The sequence below is a fragment of the Mugil cephalus genome, chromosome 16, assembly GCF_022458985.1.
Source record: "Mugil cephalus isolate CIBA_MC_2020 chromosome 16, CIBA_Mcephalus_1.1, whole genome shotgun sequence".
NCBI lineage: Eukaryota > Metazoa > Chordata > Actinopteri > Mugiliformes > Mugilidae > Mugil > Mugil cephalus.
In genome coordinates this window covers 21,486,501-21,511,157 of record NC_061785.1, presented here as the reverse complement: position 1 = coordinate 21,511,157, position 24,657 = coordinate 21,486,501, and the positions used below count along the sequence as shown (strand labels likewise).

Below are 24,657 nucleotides of genomic sequence, written 5' to 3'. Positions count from 1 at the left end.
TTAACTGAAAACTATGATGTTGATCAAAGATTGTCGAAATTATCCACTCACTGCTGTTGCTTCGTGTGTAGATCTAATGTTTTTTTGGTAGGTTCTTGTTGAACATTTCTTGTTATTGGTACAAAATCTGTTACATTTGCGTATAAAGCTTCTGTACAAAAATATCCAGAACAGTCTCCATCTATCAACCCCTTGAAAAGTCCGCTTATTACACCATTCTTGGAAAAACACAAAGTGAAAGATGCCAGTAACTGAATAGACAATACAGGGATGTGTCATTCTCAGCTCTGAGGAGTGTACAGCTTGAGTCAGAGTCATTATCATGAGAATACCCCAAGAATCACAGAAATCAATCAACAGCATTGCTTCAAAGCACAAAGATTCCTTTCCCGAAACGCTTTTCTTGTCCCTGATGGCGTCACTCCCTTGGCTGTAGCTAAAGAAATTGCCCTTGTCCTTGCGTTGTGGCTTGGCAATGACTTCTGCAACCATCAGACAGACAGAAACCTGAAGGTCTGTGCGGGACGTTAGGGGGAACCCCCTCTCCAGGTCACTGTGGAGGGCTGATAAGGATTGTGAGCGTCTTCACTGAGGTTAGAGCAGTCATCCTGGCTGCTTGTTGACAGGTGAATGTCCAGAGGCTGAACACCTACTGGTGAAAACTCAAAGGATTGGCGTAAGGTTTCTTCATATGTTGGTGGAGGCTAAAATAGAATATGACAAACAAAATATTATAAACCAGTTCTGCAAAACTCACAAAGAATCTGTGTCTTGTTTAATTTGTTCACGTTTATTTTTTGAAAAGACTAAAAGCTTTTAAAAATTGTGTTAACTGGATGGAAAATTGTGTAGACAACAGCAGACCAAGTACAACATTACTGCTCTGCTGTCTACGCAAATTTTTCCTACGCTTTAATCTCTTCTCAAACAAAAGATTTGTTGTTTTGGGGGAGTTAGTGGGAAGCTAGTCCTACTAGTGGGTTTCTCTGTTCACATCTACTTATTATTTATTGGTTTACAACAGACAACAGCTAAAGTCTTGGCGATAAAGTTGCCATGTTTGGTGTCACTGTCTGTGCGTCGATTTTAAACCTATTTGAGCCGGGTAATATTTGTCAAGCACAATTTAGATGATCATAATTCACAGAAAAAGCTGGAAAGAAGGATGAAGTGTCATTCATGAAGAAATACTTCAGATTTTAACTTTGAATAGAGCTAGGCTAGCTGTTACAGCCTGGGACCAGTTTTATGCTAAGTCAGGCTAACTGATTCCTGGCTCTGGCTATTGGCTAAGGGTGTTGGCTTTTTCTCGTCACACTCTTGGAAATGAAATAAGTGTAGGATTTATCCTTTTAAATGCTTTTTGTGTCATGGTGAAGTGAAGGAAATGTCACTAATCAGGCTATCACTAGAACGGATCAGGATCTTTCACTGTTCACCTCGTCGTGGCAACCATCGAGGCCAAAGCGCTGAGCAATCATGTTGTGGATCTGCCTCTGCCTGTCCTTCTTACGAACGCTCTCGTAGGAGGGCAGCCGCGGAAGTGGCCCTTCTAAGTGGTAATCACTGGGCTTGCCAATGATGAACAGCCTTCTGGGAAACTGGGTTATACACACAAACAAAAGCAAATGAATAAGAAGTTTAATAGTCTGGCAACTTCTCAAGATGCATTCCAGCATAGGTGCCAACATCAGTAGTCATTTGCGCTGATTTCTGAAACTTCTTACTTGTGGTCCAATAACTCCCTGGTTCAAGGCAGCACTACTCCCATCATGGCCGATGCCAATCAAAGAATGCCTGCTATGATACTGAGGAAGATCTTCCTGTGAAGTGATGTCATAACAGTCAATTGCAGGTCTTCTTATACGAAATGTCTACAGAAGCTATCTAAGTTTCGCACTTTGTGATTTGTGTGTACTTAACATTACGACAATTCAGAATGTTTAGCCCTTAATATTCAATATTGTGAACTAGATATAGTTTTTTTATGAGGTTTATAAATGCAGTATAGCATTTATATAACGTTTCTGTGAGTCTTTGCTTGGCATTTTTATGAGAATTAGAAAGTTGTCCTAATTAGTGACAACCATGTTAATGTTTTACATTAACATGGTTGGTTGGTGGCAGTTAAACTGGGGTTCATCGTTGTATTTTTCCATCCACCATAGTTGTTTTGAACATCTCTTTGTGGATTCTTTTGTCAGTTGTGGACATTTTGAGTCCCTAGTAGCTTTTAGTCATATGGCATCTGTTTTTGATATTTTGCTTTGTATCTCTTTGAGGTTGTTCCGCATGTCTTTGTGGTTGCTTTGAGTATCTTTCTGTCACTGTACATCTCTTTTGTATTGATTTGTGTCTCTTTTTGGTTGTTCTGCATGTCTCTGTGGTTGTTTTGAGAATCTTTCAGTCATACTTTTCCTTTTTGGATTGATTTGTCTCTCTTAGTGACTGTTTAGTGAGTGTTTTTCAGTCACTGTGCATCTGTTTTGTATAGATTTGTTTCTCTTTAAGGTTGCTTTGTGTCTCTTTGGGTTGTTTTGGGGATGGTTGTGGTTCTGTTGTGTCTCTGTAGTGGTTTTATAGTGGATGTTTTAGGGTTTTAGTAATTTTGCATCTTTTATGGTCCACATTAATTCAAACTCATAATGGTATTCCCTCCATGCTCCTCTGTAGTTCTTGTAGGGGCTTTATTTGTATTTCTAACTTGTGTTTTTGTGTTAACTGGATATCCACATGTTAACAACACTTTAAAGCTTCTCCAAACATAATCTAATATTAAACTGTCATTCCAGTAAATCCTCATTGAGGAGTTGATGTGGCTGAAGTCTGATGTGTCTCTGTGCTCGCTGTAGCGGACAGTAGCACTTACTGTGTATTCCTGGGTTCTGACTCTGCAGCAGAGAGGATCTTTTCTGTAGAGGACCACCACCAGCATCAGCACCACTAAACAAAACGCTATACAGGACACTGAGAGACATGGAGGGAGACAGGGGATGTCACTTTTCAGCAGGAAAAGAGCATTTTCAAAGCAAACTACGTACAGTCTATTAACCATGGACGTACAGACGGAATCCGTGTGACTCAACCTCTCTATACCAGTAAAGCCACGGCTGATATCAGCCTTAGTTCTTACAAAGACCTTTATTTATAATTACAATATACTGTATCTTGGTTAAAGCTGGATCCTTAACCTGCCAAACTCAGTCAAACATTAAGCCTTCCCTTAATGGAGGTGACTGTACTTGGACCAGGCTGTTATTGTGGTATAACTCTTATTAATCTGCAACCTGCTACCATATGTGTCACATGGAAGGAAGAGACTGACAAGTATTAGTATAATCAAAAAAAATGCATATATCATTGTCACACACTATTATAAGTTTGTTATTTATTCTCTCATGTACAGTTATGAGCAGGCAGAAATTAGTATCGCATTATTTAATTCAGAAGCTTTTAGAAAATGCTTTTGCCAGATTTGCTTTACAGGCAGATTTAAAATTAATTTTAATTTTATAAAAGTGTAGTTTCTTTTACTGTTAACAGACTAACTGATTGTGTTGTCAACAACCAGCTGTAAATGTTCTACAAGTCCAAGTAGCTTCAACCCCTCAACTCCAAACTGCTTTCACTGGTCAATGTTTGCTCGCTGGGGGTCCACATACCTTCTCCTTCCTACACTGTCAATGTTTGGACAGTATGTTCAATATGGACACAGAGGGTTTTGTGTGACTAATGTACATAAAAAAAAAAAATGGATTTAAATCAAGAACTGATCATAATTCAAGACTGATTTCTACATAACTTTATTTTTTCTTCCTTGTGTATCCTGTGTTTAATATATCACCTATAAACAATATAATACTATAATACTCATGCATAAGTTAAATAAAATTGGTTGTGTGCTTTGATAAACAAAATGAAAAAGTGCTGGACTCACCTGAAGCCACGATGACTGTGATTAGCTCCGTTGCCATGATAGCAGTCTCTCTAAAATGACCTTTTATTCCTTTTCTCCGTCAATATGCTGCCCTGCATACATCATATACGGCTTTCACACCACTCTGTTCTTTGCACCTGAAGTGGAAGAAAAAAAATGACTCTTTGTAATATTCTTTTTTTTTTCTAACGTCCTCTGAAACCTTTGAACACCATACAAGCAGAGATCCTCTTGAACTGACCAGCAGGTAAATATTAACACCATCTCAGGATAGAGGTTGACTTTTCAGCCTCCCTTAATCTGGGTTAAAAAAAAAAAAAAAAAGAAAGAAAGAAAATAAGAGAAAGAAAAAAGGCTTCGTAAAGACGAGTCTTGTGCAAACTCTACTGGGCACTAATGGAGATGCAAGCAAAATGAACTGTTGGGCAAGATATAGTGTAGTATAACAAATTACTGGCATCCCCGCTCCACACAGAGCGATAGCATGCAGTAGCACATCATCAGATATTGCACTGTCGATCAGGTGGGACTTTTGTCGGGATTTGCTGATGATGACTAGTATCTTTGGCAAGTTAAATAAAAGTACCTCACTTTAAGGTTAAAGTAAAAAAAAAAATGCAAAAAACTGCATGCTGAATTTTAAAAGTAAAATATTCCACAGCAGAAGGGTTAGATTATACAGAGGGTTATATTATGGGGCCATAGATGTTATTGTAGATTTAGAAGTTTTTGTTTCTTCATTGAGAATACGGTCAGACAGGAACCTGACTTAACAAGTATTTTTTTCAAGTAAATGATCAAAATAAGGCTGAAGTGTGGAGCTGGTAGGGAAAAGAAATATATGGATGTGTTGGCATATACACCGATCAGGCATTCTTATTATTGTGTAGTGTGTAGTTGTGCCTCCAAAAAAGTTGTGACTCACCAGAGAACACAGACTGAAGAATGTTGTTAGTGGGGGGGCTACTTTGGTGAATGGTAAATGGTCTTGCTTTTATATAGCACTTTGCTACCCATTGCTCCTCAAAGCACTTTTACAGTCACAGATGCATCTACTCATTCACTCACACTGGCACACACACATTCACACACCAGTGCCATGAACTGGGAGCAAACTGGGATGCCAAGTCTAAGAGTTCAAAGAGTTTCCCAGCAGAACACTGAATCGTCACAAGATAGTCAATGTTATCTACTTCTCCCAGGCTGAATGGTGTATTTGGCATGTGATCTCAGTGCCAAATGGGGCGGGGCGAGGGAGTGTGTGTTTTATTAGTTTTTGGAAACATTGTTGTAGCCAAAATATATACTGATATACAGCAGTTGCAGGGGAACCCAGCTGATCAATAAACGTAATGGAGTGAAAAGTTTCAGCCAATACAATTCTGTGTTGGTGTTAAATCAGCTGACTGACTTGGCCTCTCTAAAACATTCCAGTCACTGATAAATCTTTGTTCTGGGTATAGTGTCTGGCATGCTTCTCTTATAGCATAGGTCTTCAACAGGGTATCCGCGACCCCTGGGGGATCCACGGAGGTACTGCAGGGGGTCGCAAAATCTTTGGTTGATCAGACATTTTCATAAACATATTTTTAATTTCCCCCCACAATTTCAAATATCTCTAAATACACATTAACATAAATCCAACATATTTTAGTAAAGGGTTAGGGTTAAATTGAGGCAGAAGACGTTATCCTTCAGTCAGCACCTCACTAATTCAGTGATACAGGAGCTGTCTGAACAGGGCACCGTTTCACACAGAGCACCACTAAAATAATGATGATAATAATATATGTTTATAAACAGCACTAGGCCGAGTTTAACATAGAACACATAAAGTAGGGTTTCCTACTTAATCTCTTATCAGTTTGGGGGTCTTTGGCCCGAAAATTGTTGAAGACCCCTGTCTTATAGCACCACGGTTGGTCTAGTGACACTTCATAGATCCATTCCTTCCAGCATCACTATAGAAGTGAGACAGTCCATCAAACTGACCTCTCATATGCTGCACTGTTGAGATGGAAGCTTTGGATCATGTCCACTTCCTTCCTCTGCAGTTTATGCTTCACATCGCTTTGGTAAAGCTTTGTTTTGTCTTATCTGTCCAGAAACAAATATTTCTTCTGCTTCTAAAGTCAACTACAAGTTTTCATCACAGTACAAAGTATCTGCTGGTGTTGAGAACAACCTGTCTCTTGGTTGTCCACCTGTGGTTTCGGTTGATTCCAACTTTAAGAACCCCACCGATTTGACTTTTACATGTCTGAAATTTGTGCAAGGCCACTAGATAACAGTTACACACACAGCTTCTTTAATGTCACTGAATTAAAGTTGAGTATATTGAATGAACTACAAGAAACTGTGTGTACGTGGACATTATTTGTATTGTTGCCAATCACTGACAAAGATAATCCTTTCGTCCTCCTGTTGTACTATTTTTTGATCTAGTGTAATGTTCAAGCTCGTTTGATAGACTATACTGCATGGACAACCTCAACACGAAATCATTGAGACTTGTCACTTGAACGCAACATCATCCTAACATCCTTCCAATCGCACTACCTCTCATTCACTCTCATCATCTCCCCACCCTCCTCTTTCTCTGTCCATTCTCCCCTCTCTTCTCTGGACTCTTACACGTAGCGTGATGGGGGTGAGCGATTTCACGCACTGCCTCTACAATGTTATGATGTAGCCTGATAACTGTCCATTTCCCCTCCATACTGAGCTTACTGAGGAGCACGGGGCGCTCGGAGGAGAAGGTTGAGGGTTGCGTGGAGGGAAGGAGATCGGGCTGTTCTGTTGTTGTTGTTGTTTTTTTAAAACCTCTTTCACCGGGGTCTTCGATTCTATCGAGCACCAGAAGCGCATCACGGCATCATGGAGCGGATGGAGTCGATGGAGCCGATCTCCGCGAACTACACCACCGATTATCCGGAGATCCAGCCCGACAGCGGCTACGGATCCGGAGAGACCACCGAGAACCAGGCAAAGACCCCCCCAGCTCCGACTTATGACGAGGAGTTGGTCCACAAGGTATGGCTGTATGGTTGGAATAATGCAACATTTTACGCCCAGGAAATGCGCTGCAAGACTTTTGGGTTTTCATCTAAAATGGTCATCTTCGCGCGTATTTTCATGATCACATTCGTTTACTTCCTGATAATTCAATGGTTAGTTTGTGGAAGGGTCTCTAAATCCTAAAGCACGCCTGCGTTGGACCTGCACTGCGCTCTCCGTGGTGCTGATCCGCGCTTGGATACAGTTTTAGTGTAAAGTTCCGTTTGCAGGCTCAGTGCGTGCCAGATCTGCGCCAAAACGCACAGTTCCCTCTGCTGTTGAAGTGTCAGCGACTAACAAGAGTACTGTTCTTTACTAGTCAGCTTATTTCTTTTGGCTGCTGACTTAAAAAAGTCACTTTCCCCCGAGCTAGGTGGATGAGTGCCTGATTTAAACACTACAATTTAAGCACACACAAAAAAAATCCTAATTGTGTGGTTGAATTTTTGTGTCTTCAGGCTTCGAGACCTAATGTCTTTCTATGAATTTAACAAAACAATAGCTATCACATATAAAACACCATAAAATACAATCAAACATATAATGCTAATGTATTTCTCAATCAGAGAAATGCCCACAACTCAAACAAACCCATGTGCCAAACACAAATCTAAAGGTCACATTGTGATTTTTCTCTGATTTTGTTTAACAGGAGTATATTTCAGGATTCCTTTGGACTTTAGGCCTTCTTATGCGCACATATCAAGCACTTATGGTGCTTATTTGCTGACTTGTTGTGGCCTTTGACCTCGCTGTGGGGGATAAAAGAGAAGGTCCCTTTGGGCTTCAGTAAGATGTCGCATCCTGTTGTGAAGCTGTGTTGTAGGACTAGTCCTGGTTTCAGAGAGCTGTGTCATTCATAGCGCATTTCTTTTTCTTTAACTAGACCAGGCCTTCAATGTGCAATGCCCTATTTCATTTTTTTTTTTTAAATGTCAACCAATGAGAAAAATGAGTGTTTGAGCACTCTGATACTTAAAGTAGAGATTTAGTCCCCAGACAGGCTTCTCCTTAGTGACTTCATGTCATTAGTGTGAGTTTAAAGTGAAACATTGTGAGAACTGATTTAACCCAAAGTCTGAAGTCTGAAGAGATGTCGCCCTTGTTCCCATAATGTAAACATATGAGTTTTGACCAGCTGTGTTTAATAGCCTTAGAGGATCTGTGTGCTCTGATGCTCCTCCCAGGGTAACACCGCTGCAAGAAGTGCATGGGGATGTGTTTGGAAATTGGGTATATTGAAAGTGCTTTTTGAGGATTGGTTTTAGGGTTCCACTTTAGAATTAGGTTGAAGTAAGGTATACTGATATGCGTTTAGTTGGGATGTTTGGGGTCAGGGACTAAGGAATGTATTATGACAGTGATTACTGTAGTACAAACATGTACTTATTTGTGCGCACGCTTCACATGCTTGTATCGTGAGGGGAGCAGGTGCGCTGCAGAGGGGCAAAGTATAGCGTTGCAATCTGTTCTTGCTCTCTGAAACCTGAGGTGAACAGCACAAGCTCACTTTGTCCGTTCTCACCGCATTAGTCCTATATTGACTCTTTTCTCTGGGGGCTGTATCCGATCTTTCACTCTCCCTCACCTTTCACCCCGCTGGCAGGAATCACAATAAGTCATAACAAGAAAGAGTTTTTTCTGTAAGTGCTCTTTGGTAAGGCCAGTGGTCACTTCAGAGCTGAAAAGGAGTCTGTATTGGTGTATTTTGTACTTCACCCGCTTCATTATGTAATGCTTTTATTAATAACAGTGTACTGACTTTGTGCTATATGTTCTGAGATGTGGTTAATTTTAATCTTTGGTCTTTTCATTGCCTTTAAAGAATTGGGTAGCATTACATTTTACTGATATCACAAATAAATTAGACCGTGTGCAATGTGAAAAGGCATCTCTCATACTGAGTAATGCATTTCCCAAATCCGTTGTACAATGCACTAAATTAATGTTTTTAAGGCTTTCAACTAAATTGTTTTAATTTTAAATTACATAAACCTTCCCACCGGTTAAATTCCATTCTGTATAGCATCAATTACAAGTAAAATGTTTACAAAACCCTACAGAACCCAGGATTTGAATCCTCCAGTAGCACTAATAAGGACATGATGGAGGGACCCATCTGCTTGAGTAGGCACAGAAAAAAAAAATAGAAAGTAGAGAGGACAGAAGGAGATGAGAGCAGGACGAAGGAACAAGATGATACATGCATTGTACAGATAACAAGATATAGGTGATGCATACTAAAAGAGTATGGATAGAGCTAGCATTCAAAATATTCACCGGAGAAAGGTTTAGCAGGTATGCTGAGTGCTAGGTAATGTTATCGGAATGAACAGTAGCACAGGGGTATTAAGCTGTCAGTGGCAATAGTAGTTCAACTACAGGTGAGTTTAGCTGGTATAATAAATGAATATATGAGTTATCATGCAGGTTGGAGGGTAAATGGTTTTCTACCAGTTGGTACTCTACAATCACAATGTTACATTTCACACAAGCACTGAAAAAGTCAGACATGCTCAATGACATTTTGGCATGTAGTCCATGTACCGGATCAAACCGCTGACAACCCGCTCCGCCTTCTGAACCACAGCCGCCCCAGAGGGAATTAGACGTTGGAATTGCAGTGGAGAACTAAGAGCCAAGAACACGTCCTGGTCTCCAGATGCTCACGCAGATATTTTCAGTGAAAAGGTTTAATGGTAGCACAGCACAGCAGCTGCATGCCCAGCGGCAAAGAGCAGAAAAGGTGATGCTGGATGTGTGGAAATGAACAAGAAAGTTGGCGGAAATGATGTCAAATGTGTGTGACGTTCTAACCCTTTGGTGGCCAAAATAAAACGCTTTAGTAACTACATTGACGATACACAGTTGCGTTGACTGGCTCTGAAGTAATATTTCACATCAAAATGTTCATCAGTGCTTGCTCCCCTCTTTATTCTGTTGTTTATTGATTTGGTTGTCATGATCTGAAATTAAATGCGGTACAGAAATAATATATCCATGACACTCGCCATTACACATAGGGGTTCAGACACGCACACACGTCTATTCACTACTGTACAGTAAAATTGCTTGAGCCGTCAGACTGACTTTTAGTACTGGAAGCAACAGTAATATGATGCTGTTCTGTGCTTTTATATCTCAGCTGTTATTAGTGGCACTATGGAAGCCGTCAAGTTAAATTACATTCAAGGCAGACTTTATTTTCTCCAGGAAAATAAAAGTGGCATTTCTCATTTCTTCTGGCGTCGGGGGATCGGCAGAGCTCTGCCACTCTGAATTCTGTCCATTCCAACCCATTGCTCCAACTTCCCATACTGTACAATGGCGCAGTCATGCCCAAGCTTACATCCTGGTTTTCAAAGGCTGTGATTACCAGTTGAAGCAATCAAAGAAACAACAGTACAGTTACTTCTAGCACTACTATAACAGTATTCCTGGATGCAGGACCCCCTTGGAGGCCCCTCTGAGACTGTAAAGCATCAGCCATAACATTAAACCCACTGACAGGAGAAGTTGTGGATCCACAAAATATTCAAAAAACGAAAAATAAAAAAATGCCTCCACAACATAACCCCACGCAGAACTTTGGGGCAGGGCTCCAAATCACAGATCTCGTTCCAGATTCCCCATTTAATCTTTAAGAATATATTTTCTTGGTTCTTCTTCTCTGTTTGTTTATTTTTGTGTGTCATCCCTCCATACCATCATTGTTAATACATTAGTACTGTATTGATTGTCACATTATGTTTTCATATTATGCCTTATGTCATACTGTACTACTAGCTACTATTTTCCCCATGTCATCACAATATACCAAATTAGCCATGTTTTCTCCTTCCTACATTTGTAACTTTTCTCTTTGTCTCTCTCCTTCCAGACTTATTCACCCACACATCACAGCACACTCTTACAGGCACACACACAGCAGCAATCTTCTATGTTTTGTGATGTTCTGTACCAAACCTATCCTGTAAATGTTTTGGTTGTTTGTCTTCCATAAAAAAACCACACACACACACACACACGCACAAAAAAACCCCACTAACCATGCTCAAACAGGGAGAGGGACACTTAACAATTTGCTCGAACCCTGCAGATGAGTTTATGAGTTTGATCTAATTCTCTTTAGTACTTTATCACTCTCTCTTTCCATCTGCATGACACATACAAATGCACTTTTCACTGTGTCCATCGTCAGTGTCTCATTTCCCAGCGTCTTTCGCGCTCTCGCCTAATTGCTTCCAGTCTCCCAGAGGGGCTTTCTGCGAGAGAGCCTCACTTCCCAGATAACCTCCGTTTCCACGGAAACAGCGCCATGGCCCTCTCCGAACGGCAAACGCGCATACATCAGCACCGTCGTCATGTCTGTGTACGCGTGTGCTGCTTGTGTTATGGTTGTCTCCATCCACGAAAAGGCATTAAAGTACCCGCTGGCAGTGACGTCCGGTGAACAGGAAACAGATGCCACTGAGTCACAGGATGATCGGATGAAGGAATCATGTTGTTTGTTGTTAGTTCAGTGTTCCACATGTCAACTTATTTTTAAAGGTCTTCCTGATTTAGATGTTGTCTCCTGTTGGAGTGTGACCACTGAACATACGTGTGACCCAAGCGTTGGAATTGACACATGCCAAAGGAAGAAGGCGTGGAGCAATACATGGCATTTAAAGAGCTTGGACATATTCTTCTTCTAGTGTAAAAAGTGCTCCAGTGTAAGCTGCAAACATTAGCATGCCCGGTTAAGTAACTATATACGAAACATCTCTGCGTGTTGGTGCTGTACTGTAGACACTCAGACACATTATATCGAGCAACTATTTCCTTTGTGTGTGTGGTGCCTCCATATGAGGCAAGCTGTTATTGTACACTTCTGGAAATTTAGTAGACTTATTACTTTTTCTTCCATTTTTCAGTTCACAAAGAGAACATGTCACCACATTTGAACGTTCCGCACATGTCGGCCCCATGTGCACCATCTGTTTTCTGTGAGGATGTGAATACAGCACACCGAGTGGCTATTAGGGTCAACAGATAAGGACTCACAAGCATGACACGGCATTGTAGGGCAAACAAAAAATGAAGTCCCATGAGGACACTAGAAACCATTAGAATATTCACAAAGATCGCCTGTACACTTGCACGCTATTAGCAAAGACTAACCATCAGAGAGGCACTGAACAGGCACAGGCTAAAGGGCAGTCGTGAATTCAGTCAGGGTGGAGCAAGCGGTCAGGAGGGAGAGACCCTGGGGCAGGAAGAAGGAATCAGACGTTCCTGGACAGAATGAAGTCTGTGACACTGGCTAGGATGTAATTTAACTTGACAGTTTCCTTATGGCCACAAATAACAGCTGGGATTGAAAAGCACAGAACAGAGTAAAAACAGAACACATGAGTCAGCTGGCCGCAACCATACTAACAGAGAACTGTGTGTAGTTGCATATCTGCGGTCCTGGCCCCACCAATGTTCCCACTATTGAGTGCTTACAGCTGTCCATTCCTACCTAACTGTTATGGAACAGTCTATGACATGACTTCTACTCATGCATTATACCAGTCTGCACAACAGTGACATAGCTTCTGCCTCCATGTTCATGTTTATTGTTATAGCAATAGCTGCTTGAGCTTCATGAGCACACTGAATACCAATACAGTTATTACTAGAATGATGGCTCTATCCGATTTTTTTTTTTTTTATCCATCTCCCTAGTGTGATGCATCACCTAGTATCGTGTACTCCTGTTTGTATCTTGCATATTAGCTTCATGTCTGCTTTATCCAAACATACACACGATCAGGCGTAAATAACATTGACCATCTTGTGACAATTCAGTGTTCTGCTGGGAAACTCTTAGACTTGGCATCCATGTGGGTGTTACTTAGACACGTACCACTCACCAGAGCAGGCACCCCCACCCCACAGCAACAATGACTCTTCTTGATAACAGCAGCCATCCCCAGCAGGATGCAGCCTGACACAGACACACACAAACGCTTTAGGAACAACTCAAAACACATGAAGAACAGTACAAGGTGTTGACCTGGTCTCCAAATTCACTAGATTCCAAACTGATCAGAGGCCCCTCCCCTCAACCAATGTGAAGTCACAAAGGGTCCTTGAGCAAGACACTGAACCCCCAGTTTGCTCCCAGTTCATGGCACTGGTGTGTGAATGTGTGTGTGCCAGTGTGAGTGAATGAGTAGATGCGTCTGTGACTGTAAAAGCGCTTTGAGGAGTAAATGGTCTTGGTATATAAAAGCAAGACCATTTACCATTTACCAAATAGCACCCCCACTAACAACATTCTTCAGTCTGTGTTCTCTAATGAGTCACAACTGTTTTGGAGGCACAAGGGAAACCTACATAATAACAGGGGGGTGGTCATAATGTTACGCCTGATTGATGTATGTACGAATGACTCTGCTCTGTTCTACTCCTCTCCTCCCTTCTCTTCTGCCCCACCTCTTTTCTCTTTCTCTCTACCTCGCTGGCCTCAACCAGATGGGTCCCTCCATATGAGCTGGGTACTGTTCAAGGTTTCCTCCTGTTAAAAAAAAGATTTTTCCCTGCCTTTGAGCTTGTTCTCTGGGATTCAGGCTCGGAATTGAGACAATTTGGATTCTTGCTGATGCTATAGTATAAATAATACTGAATTAAATGAACTGAATTAGTATTCCCTATTCCCCGGCTATGTGGAAGCCTGTCCTGGACTCTAACAGGTTGTAGTGCAACATTAATAACTGCATAACAGATGTGAATCCATGGTGTGATCTGGATGCTGTTTCAATGCAATATGTGTAGGTAACTGGAAAATATAAGACTTTCACCTGGTTCTAGTCAAATGAAAATATTAAGTAGTATTTGCAACCAACTGGTTGAGCTAAAGGCTGAAAAGGGCAGGACTGATAGTAGCTGTTGTGTCTTTTGTCTACTTCTATCTGAAATCAATGGGTCTTTGATTCTGTTTCAGCTGGTTTAATTTTGCCCTTAAATGTGTCATTGTTATGTCTGGGATCTGCATCCATTCTGTGGGTGAAACTAAGCCCAGACGGAAGCAGCTACTACTTAGCATGAAAACAGAGTACATTTGAAGCTAAAATGGATTTAATGGAAGTTTGGTATTAGGAGCTGAGACTTCCCGTCACATTGTTTGTGCCTTCCACTATAGAACATATACGGTGGCTTCTCTCAGCAGAGTGTATTTCAAAGGCTGAATGATGAACTTACTGCTGATGCCTGCGCAAAGCTGATATGAAAGTTCAGCACATAGTGTGTATTTTATTGTGACATTTCATTTAAAATCCCTCTAAAGACGAAGATGAAAAGGAAGCTGCAAACCTGAAAGTGTTGAGAAAAGCTGCTTCTCAGCTCCAATCCTCTTCCTCTCATTCTTTCTGCCTCTTTCATCTTTGATCCTTAAAGCATTTGGGCAAAAGTGCTTTAACTGATGATTGGCCTGTCTTCACCTTGGACCCTTTTGCTTTGTTGCAAACACTCAACATAATATTGGTATACATAGTTATATTCACATATGGACATCCAACCAAGGCTATGGAAGCCAGTTTCCAGCACATTGTCATAATGATCAGAATGCTGTTAATAAGCAGCAGCATCATGAGATACAAAATCATAATCATGAGACATAAAGTCACAATTATTCATTGTCTTCTTAGTGGCAGGAATGGGCGTCCATACAAGTAAATATCAGAAAGATGACAGGATGTTAAGATAGGGATAGGACAAATGTTCCCATCCATATTAGAACCAAAGGCTTTGAATGATTCAAACTGCAGCCAGGACACCCCCACATTTCACACTCTGTGCCTGTTCAGTACAAACCCACTTCCAAATATCATGCCAAAACTGCTTCTGATGGTCCAGGAATACCATTAATATTTAGACTAAATGAATGGAGGCTCATTATTAGAAGCCTGATCAGGACCACCTTTGATTGCCTACGGATATTTAAAACAGTGACACAATTCTATCTACGCAAATCATTTTTCTGTGGCAGTACCTCTGGTTAAAACAACTTTTTAAGTCAGTACAAATCAATAACAATGTTACACTGGAGGGGCACAGTGGTGTGGTGGCTGGCACTGATGCCTCACAGCGAGAAGGGTTCTGGGTTCGACTACCGTCAAAAGACATGCTCGTCAGGTTCACAGTGATTCTAAGTTGACCGTAGGTGTGAGTGTGAATGGTTGTCTGTCTCTCTGTGTTAGCCCTGAGATAGAGATAGGAGACCTGTCCAGGGTGTACCCTCTTTTTAAGACCTCTTTTGTTTGTGTAAAAGTTCTTAATATTACACATCGAGCCCAGCCCACGGCTGCTGGTCTGACCTCATTTGGATCATAAAAAAGCTCAATTTCCACGCCAGTAGCTAACGGTGTAATTGATCTGATATTGCACTCCCCATTTATATCTAGTGCAAACAATGCTATCAGTGCAGGAAGTATTGCTGTATTATGCAAGTGAAAACTAAGGGAGCAGAGGTGTCATGTTGCACGTCTCACTTTCTAGCAGGAGAGTTGTCTTGTTGCAGACCCACACTTAATGGTAGGCTTTTGTCAGTCTACCTAGGATCTTTCTGATAACCTCATCCTAGTGCTGGAGTTACACACCTTCAGGTCACACTCAAGCATACAGCATACACTGAAATCAATTGTCACCAAGGTGATAGTGGAAAACACTGTGAAACACTGAGGCCTGCTGATGCACCGTGACAAGTTGCACAGTAGTAATAATCTTCCTGAAGAGGATTTTAATTTCTTTTGCTCTGCACAGTCTCTCTAGTGGCAGCACTATCCTCAACTCTGAAAGAAGACAAATTATTGAATTGATCATCAGCCTGCTTGACGTGCAGGTCCACGATATGAATGCTATGATTACTTCATAGCTTCCAAGAATGCGCCTTCAAGCAGGAGTGTTTTAGTTGCCTGTCCTCACCGTTTTCACACTGACTCATTGGCAGACGTCTCGTAAAGGTCACTCCTTAACATCAGACATCATTTTGAGACATCATGAGTTCAGTCATTTGGTCCGTCACAAGATTATCGACACTCAGCCTGCATTTTCATCATCACAAGTCCCAAATCCTTCCTTTAAGAGGACAGACAACAGCTTGGTTGTTCCGCACTTGCTGTTTCTGCCACAGTCGGAGGGCAGAGTGTGTGCGTGGAGTGTCTCCTTTAAGTGGGCTGCAAATGAAAGACGGCCTGGCAGAAGGTGAAATATTGACTGATGGCACTGGTGACTAACTTGGATGCTTCTGAATGCTGCTTTTCATTGGTTTGATCATCTTGAAGGTTACCTCCTCTGGATTGTGATTCATGCTGTAATAGCGGCCCATGCCAAGCTATAAAAGAAAATATTATTTGTTCTGCCTCTGTGACGCAGGTGCTGACTCACAACTGAAAATTACAAAATGATTGCAAGGGTTCAGCCACGAAGACTGACTCTGATATTAATGTAGTGAACTCTCATTACTCTTTACTTACTTTAGATTACATTTTGAAGCACTTAATAGAGCTGATAGAGTGTTTGGACTCTCATACTGGAGAGAATTCTGACCGTGTGTTTGTGTGTTTTCCTGCAGACGATCCTGGTCGGGGACAGCGGTGTGGGGAAGACGTCTCTGCTGGTGCAGTTCGATCAGGGCAAGTTCATCCCCGGCTCCTTCTCTGCCACAGTGGGCATTGGATTCACGGTGTGTGTGTATGTATGAGTGTGTGGCTTTCCAAAGACAGTGCATTCTGTTGTTGGAATTAATTAGGGCGAACCACAACTTTGAAGGTCAGTTCCCCCAAATTGTAATAAGTGAACTTAGTTACATACATCAGCGTTGATAGTTCAGGATTTAAATGTCCGGATATTGACATATCTCTTGACTTCATCAGTCTTGCTGCTTTGTCCATCCCCCTTGTTGTAAATTAAAAAAGTACACTTAAGCTGGTCATTGCGTGGTAACTGGAGAAAAAAAGAACATGCTCTGCCTGTCCAGTGAGTGAGTCAATGAAATATTTTTATGGGGCAGAAATACTGATTTAATGACCTAACACTAAATAAATTCCCCGAGGCTTTCCTGCTGTGTCTCAGGTGTGTTGCATTAGTTTCTAATAACAAACGATACCTCTTCTCTCATGTGTATCAACAATTTGGATCTCTCAAAGCCTCCCATCTTAAGGCCCTATCAGGCCTTCAAACCAGCTGGCATGGTATTTTGTTCACCCACAAAATTTGATTGCATGATTGCCATCAGGACAATACGTTCTGTGTTTAGAATGTTTCAAACCACAAGCTTTCTAAAGGGTTAATCAGCCTTTAATCTGTCTCTCCTCTGTCTTTCCCAGAATAAAGTGGTGAGCGTGGACGACGTCAAGGTCAAACTACAGGTCAGCGAGTAAATCAGTTGGAGTGGCATGTTGATTTGCTTTCACAATAGCAACCTATTTTTAGCGCGCTGGCTGGTTTCCTCTTGGGCACTGGCATTGTAGCTGAAAATAATAGTCAGCCAAGTGGAACAAGGCCAGTTTCTTCTCTGTTTCAGATTTGGGATACAGCAGGACAGGAGAGGTTCCGAAGTGTGACACATGCATATTACAGAGACGCACACGGTGAGGCATCATAATCCACATTTACAGACATTTACAGACTCACAGATGTACGTAGGTATTTCGCATCAGAGCCACACGTTAATGCCTCATTTCTGTTGGTTCTCTTCCCAAAGCTTTGCTCCTACTGTACGACATCACCAGCAAAACATCCTTTGACAACATCAGGGTAGGTCTGGGATTTGTCCACAGCCTGGGAAGATGTGGAAATCATAGAGTAAATGGTCTTTAATTAAGAGTAACCCACACACCCACAAAGATGTGCCCAACCTTTGTGATGATGGTATTTCTAAGTGTGTATGGGTCTTATCAATAACTCTGCAGGTATGTGTGTCCGTCTCTCTTGTTTCAGGCATGGCTGACAGAGATCCATGAGTATGCACAGACCAATGTAGTCATCATGTTGCTGGGCAACAAGGTGAGGTAGAATTGTTTAAAAAGCGCAGCATGTGGTGGGTGGGAAGAGAAACAGAAGGATGTGATGTTAGGTGAAGCAGACAGGAAGCGGTGGTCCCTGGATGAGTGATGTTCAGAAGGGATATTGACTATGAGTACAAATACAACTGTAGTATTCAGTAACACAACTGAGGGGAGCTACAACTAATTAGTACCCTTGTGTGCTCAAATCTGGTAATAGTTCTCTGTGACTGATGTTCAGAGAATATAAATATTCAATACAAGGCCTACTGGGAGCTTTTTGACCAACAGAGGCATCTTGGAACAATGTGTTATTGAACAAGCCCTTGTCATTGCTGTACCTTACCAAGCCATGTGTACATATCACCATCTATAATACAAATCGCTACTGAGTGCAATAGTGTAAATAAATGTGCACAGACAAAGAAAAAGACAAACAAGGGAAGCAAGTTCAGAAGACGCCCTAGAAACCTGGCCTCAGCTGTCTGTTAGCTACTGCATCAAGTCACTGGGTTTGATGGTAATGAATGTGCGTTTACCTCAAAGACAAGCCTTTGTGTCGAATGAAATACAACCTCATAAAGCTTCATGACACCTATTTAACCCATCTAACCCTCCTGTTACACTCCTGCCAAAGTGAGCAACCTAATGTAGGATTGCGAGTGGGTCACATTCAAGTCTAACCAGCTTCTCATCCCTCCTCTAAAAGTGTCATCTTAAGTACTGTATATCTTTTTTGATTGATGGTGTTCAAGAGCTCAGATGCTGATTTGATGTCTTGGACATGGCTGACAGTATATCCGTTGGGGCCTAGAATCATTTTGATGACATTAACAACATTAAATCTCAAATAGGGAGCTTGGACCATAGCATCTTTCCATTTTGGGAAGGTAGTGTGTGGTCGTGCATACCAGATCAGAAAGATAAAGCACCAAGAGAAGTTCAGAAGGTTTAGAAGGCTGCTGTGCCAGCTTTTACAGCGTTTCTTCACCCCTGTGTTGGTGAACTATCAATGTCTTCCTGTCCCCACAGGATGATAGGTTATGGCCCTAAACCTTTTTCTGTTTTATACAACTAAGAGCCTAGGGTCATATTGACTCCAAAGAACACCGCTGTGTATAAAACGTGTACAGGACATAGAAAACATATGAAGCACAAAAATGATGTCAGTCATTTTTCAACACTGAACGTTAAACTGGGGTCGCACTGACCACAAACATAATAGGAGGGTTAAAACCTGGGTACACCAGCTTTAAAAATAAAGACATTTCACAACAAATACAGTTTTCTAATAGCAAACTAATTTTGCAGTTGCAATTTTGCAAGTGTTCACTCATTGTTTCATTCTGGTGACTCATAAATCTGCATCATTGACAAATTAATTATTGAAAAACATCTATTTGCATGGGATATGTTTTGTAATGCTTGTGTACTGTACATCCACATCTATGGCAGGCTTTTAGCCAGGATACTAAAAAAAAAAAAAAAAAAAAAAAAAAAAAGCTTGAATCTTATCCGATCTGAAGTGTGGGACTTATTTACATAGAGACCCAATAAAATGCAAGCTTTGTAAAAAATCAAATGGCTCACTAAGACTATGCTTCTTAATACAGAAGACTTTCTCAATTCATGATTTCCAGTGCAGTCCAAGTTTAGTAGTAGATGCCGAGTGTTTAGATAAGATGTGTGATAAGATACCCAAAGGATTAATTAGTTCCTGACAAGAAAATCAACAGATTAAGTGACTGAAAAAAAATAATTTATTCTCTGATTACGATCTCCAAGCTCCCAGAACCAAATCCTGTGGATAGTTCTGCCGTCCCATTTCCTTGTTTGGATTAAATGCAATAGATTGTCTTCATATTTAAAAAAACTAAAAGCGATTGACTGCGTTCCATTTAGCTGCTACAGTTCCAGTATCCTGGTTTAGTTCTGTTCCTCGAAATGAGGGTTTGTAACGGAGCAAGAAACAAACCAGGATGCCACCAATAGATGGGTAAAAAGAATGTCGCCCATCCGCTTGGAAAAAATAATTAGCTTGAACAAAACATTGCATTCATCATATTCCATTTAATCTTTGCTAATATTCTAATCCCATCATGCTCTCTTTCAGGCGGACATGAGCAGTGACCGAGCGATCAGGAGAGATGAAGGAGAAAGGCTGGCCAGAGTGAGTGTTTCATTCACTGCAACCCTGATAACGTTTACTCTGACTCTCTGGTTTAACTTGTTGTCCGCTCCTCTTTGCTTTGTGCCTTCAGGAGTATTCGGTTCCTTTCATGGAGACGAGTGCCAAGACTGGAGTCAATGTAGAGCTGGCCTTCACTGCTGTAGCCAAGTATGATGGGAATAGCTTTTTTTTGTTGTTGTTGTTCTTCCTAGTTGCTACCAAACAAATTCCCCTCACAATACAAAAATGAAAACCCGAGGAAGCAAACAACACAATACAGAAAAAAATTACACAATAGACATACACACACACACACAGACACACACACACACACACACACACACACACACACACACACACACACACACACACACACACACTCTGTAAAATACTAAAGACAGCAATGTTATGTATCTCCTAAACTGTTTGATGTGTGGTTCTGTTCTTCAGGGAACTGAAGCACCGAGCTGTCGAGCACCCCAACGAACCCAAGTTCCAGATTCACGAATATATCGAAGCGCAGAAAGAGAAGTCAGGCTGCTGCAGCTACTTTTAAAGCCCATCTCCTCAGGCCTCCTCCTACCGCTCTGGGTGAACAGACTGTCGGAGACACACCGAGAGCTACTGAGTGGGAGGAAGCCCTGTAAATCACTGCTGCTCCCGAAATATTACGCTGCCATTCACTGGAGGCTAAAAGCCAAAAGTACATCCGTCATTGGAGTCACCGGAAGTTAAACAAAGCTCACACAACCCACAGTTTTCTTTTACCCAGAGCAGTTTCTCCAACTTTGTAGGCGTACTGAGAAATTGTTTCTAAGGTAAATAGTAAAAAATCTTTTTATGCTGTTGGCTTTCTTGAGATGAAAAGATAAGTACCACTGAAGCTGGCCACACATAAGGATTGGAGGCAGCAGGAAACAGCTAGCATGACTCTGTCCAAAGATAAAAACGGTACCCATTCCATCTCATTCGTTTAACCCATACAGAAACAGACATATAACATGGTGAAGACTCCACAGGTATTCCAGAGTCTTCTTGAGGCTTTGTGATACTTGCTGGCATGCTCACAGTAACCATGACACTTCTGGATATTAGTCATAGACTGTATAAAGATGCTGGGCTCCTAAAAAGCCAAAGCAAATACAGCTCCCCCTGGTGGCTGGCTGCATTATAGGTCATAAGTTCCACCTCCTCCACGTTTGGCCAAACAGGCATGGTTTCTGTCATTTTAATAGTCAGTTAGTATAATCCTGATGCATCTACAAGTGTCAATTTTTTGGATATGTTTTGTTTTAGTTATTAGTTATTTCACGCTATAGAAGCAGGATGTCACATGATGGTGGACCATGCTGCACAGACTCTAGCTCCAAACTTGCAAGATGGCACTGCCATAAATAGCACAAGTTTGGTCAATTCAGAAAAGTGGGAACGCATCGTCCATATTTATATACAGTCTATGATATTAGCCCATGATTGTATTGTAGGAGCTTGTTCTTATCAGAATGTGAGTCTGGTAAGATTTAATTTGGATTTAATCTTGGGGCATGTTTCGACCAATACAGAGGGAGGAAAAAAAAAATAATTGGATAGTCCTACAACCAGTCAGAATCTTTTTGTTGCAAAGAAATTCAACTCCACAGCAGTTAGATGACTCTACTATGTTGCTGTTACTCTTCTGTAAATCACCACATAAAGTCCACCCACATAGTTTGATTGACCAGGCAGATCTTTGCCATATCGTAATCAGTTCCCAACGTGTGTGACTTCAGAGTGACTTTGGAAAGTTGGACCTGCTTCCAGACTCGGAGCTAGTTTCAAATTCAAAAAATGACCCCCACTCATGAAAATTGCTCCCATTGGGCTGGTCATATTCATATTACTGGAATAATACTAAAAGAAAAAAATAAGAAAATGTACTTATTATATATATATATATACATTTGCAAATGTATTTGTTGTCATTGTCATCTTGGGCCTCAATTTCCCATTTGTCTCATGACTTTTTCAAACCCAATACCTATATATATGAGGATGTCTTAAGATCTGACACAGCCACATACAGCAGACATCTGATTTAAAAAAAAAAAAAAAAAGGACAATTTTATGTTTAAAAGTAAACATAAAAAATTGAGCTTAATGATATTGACCAATTGTCGGCCTATTAATGTTGCTGGTTATTCTTTGCTGTTGTCACTTCACCATCTTAGCTTAGCTTGTTAGCATAAGGACTTTTGTTAGTGTAACAGTGCGACTGTGACTGAAAGGGTCCTTAGTTTAGAGGATAGGCCTCTACTTTGTAATAAACTGAATTCTAGGCCATTTTCATACATGCAACATACAGTAATTCACTGTTTCTCTCAGCATACTAAGGTAAATAACCACATTCCAAATGAACCTACTGAATATATTAACATACAGATATGATGCTGACATCAGTCTTTTTATTTCACTCTTTGAAAGAAAGCGAATCAGCATAAAGTGCTGAAAAGAAGTATACACAGTAGTTCATGCTACTTTGAATGATGTTTATTTGGTCTGGGTTTTAATAACTTACACGCACATCGGACTGGAAATATACATTTCTTAATTTAACCTTCGGTTTACCACAAAACTGTGGAAGAACAAAGAAGTTACAAACACACCAGTTTGCCAAAGAGGAAGATATTTTTTAAATCACTACTACTACCACTGACAAGAGCCGGAAGACAACCCCAGTCTCAGGCGTACTAAAGCGCTGCCTTGAAAAGTCAACACTGGTGCAACCTTACGTATCATGCAAGAGATCCAGACAATGGCCAAACACTGTGTCGCGGATACGATTCAAAGCCAAGTGCACGGACAAAAGCCCCGTCTGTTTGCGACCTAGACTGCTTCATTCTTTATGTACTGTTCTCAGTGAGTAACAGAAGGCCGCTGTTGGAAGCTAACTGACTGGAGACAAGCTCAGGGACACGGCCGAGGGAAAAAAGAAGGACTGTGGGGCAACTCTACTGTGACTGAACGTGAAGAGGAAAGAGTCCTTGAAATGTGTCTCTGGAGAAGGACTGCTGCATACGACCAACCACAGTACATGACGTTGATTTGTGCTTTGGATTTCTAAATGTGTCATTTAATGAACACCTATATGTACATACTGTATTTGTGACTTTGGTGAACATATTTTTTGAAAATGTTTCTTGACGAGTTGGCTGGATTATTTTCCTCCTCCAAAAAGACAAAACATTTATTTTTGCTTTAATGGTCTGGCTATGAACTGAAGGAATTGCATGTGCCATTTGTTTATGCAGTGCCTGCAGAATGCCTCCAGCATTTAACTGTCTATATGCAGATAAACTTGAATATTAAAATCAAATTGAATTAGCATATCTAATCAAATCTTAGCTCAATGCTCAGGGTTCCATCTTGTTTCCAAGTCTTTGGTTACTTGGGGCAGCACATCAAGCTGTAGACACAAGTTCTACACGTTACAACTTAAACTACTGTGTTGTTTGAGTTGCACGCACACACGGCCATACACAGCCACATGTTGGCATTAATTGAAAGTGCGGTGTTGACTTCTTCTTTATTCACCAACCCTTAAAGGTTTTCACCAGCTATTTGATAACCCTGTCTCCCAATTGGTGCTGGGCAGCCAACACAGAGTGATTTTAGACAAACTCTTCTGACAAAACAGAGGATGAGAGCAGTGAAAGTGAAACAAAGCAGTAAAGCTGTTGTTAAGAAACTCAAAGCACTGGTGTGAAATAGGCTAAAATGCTATGTGGAGATCAGGGGAACTGCTGAGTTTTAAATTTTAAATTACATGCATTCATTATTTTAAGCTTTAACTGAATGAAGATGTTAGAACAGCTTTATACTATGTTCCCGTATCACGAGAGAGTTTATTATTTTTCCTTTTTGACAATAGTATGCAATGCTCTTCTGCAAATGTCTAATCTTGGTCAGTGACTGTATGCATGTTCTGGCTCCATCTGGTCACACCAGGTCTGATGTTATTCGTGATTTAAACTGATTGAGGCTGTGGCCAGGTGGCCCCGCCTGTGTACTCTCTGCAGTTGTTTGTTGTTTCGACCACACTGCCCAAAGTTGTGCTTGATGTTTCATATGCCGCTTGAAAAATAAATTATTTTGAACTTGGCAGCAGTCTCACAACACAGTCTGCCACAATAGTATGGCTAGCGAACTTTGGCCACAGATGTGTGTGTGTGTGTGTGTGTGTGTGTGTGTAAGTGAGAAAGAGAGAGAGAGTGAGAGAGAGAGGAGAGACAGTGAGAGGGAGAGGAGAGACAGTGAGAGGGAGAGACAGAGAGAGAGAGAGAGAGAGAGAGAGATGGTCATATTGTTAAAGACAACTGAGCTGGTTCTTAGGGTTTACCCTAGCCTCATAAATATGATCTATTTTGGATTTATGGAATTTCTGAGTCAACCTCAAATACAGAGCATAGTGAACAGCTGTACAA

At 41.1% G+C, this 24,657-nt stretch overlaps 1 protein-coding gene across 1 annotated transcript; it reads left to right on the top strand.

Annotated features, from left to right (window-relative positions):
* Positions 1-6,666: 6,666 nt before the first annotated feature.
* Positions 6,667-24,335, top strand: LOC125023038 (ras-related protein Rab-37-like). Its single transcript, XM_047610111.1, has 9 exons — positions 6,667-6,970; positions 16,596-16,706; positions 17,350-17,391; positions 17,547-17,613; positions 17,727-17,779; positions 17,963-18,028; positions 20,141-20,197; positions 20,289-20,365; positions 20,648-24,335. Exons 1-9 carry the CDS (start codon positions 6,815-6,817, stop codon positions 20,751-20,753), a joined length of 735 nt encoding a protein of 244 aa, XP_047466067.1. The 5' UTR covers positions 6,667-6,814; the 3' UTR covers positions 20,754-24,335.
* The last annotated feature ends 322 nt before the right edge of the window (positions 24,336-24,657 follow it).

Bases quoted from the DNA above. Each gene is read 5' to 3' on its own strand.
- LOC125023038 (XM_047610111.1), top strand. From the start codon at position 6,815: ATGGAGCGGATGGAGTCGATGGAGCCGATCTCCGCGAACTACACCACC. The intron at 6,971-16,595 runs GTATGGCTGTAT...GTTTTCCTGCAG, and splicing joins ACGAGGAGTTGGTCCACAAG to ACGATCCTGGTCGGGGACAG. The intron at 18,029-20,140 runs GTGAGGTAGAAT...GCTCTCTTTCAG, and splicing joins TCATGTTGCTGGGCAACAAG to GCGGACATGAGCAGTGACCG.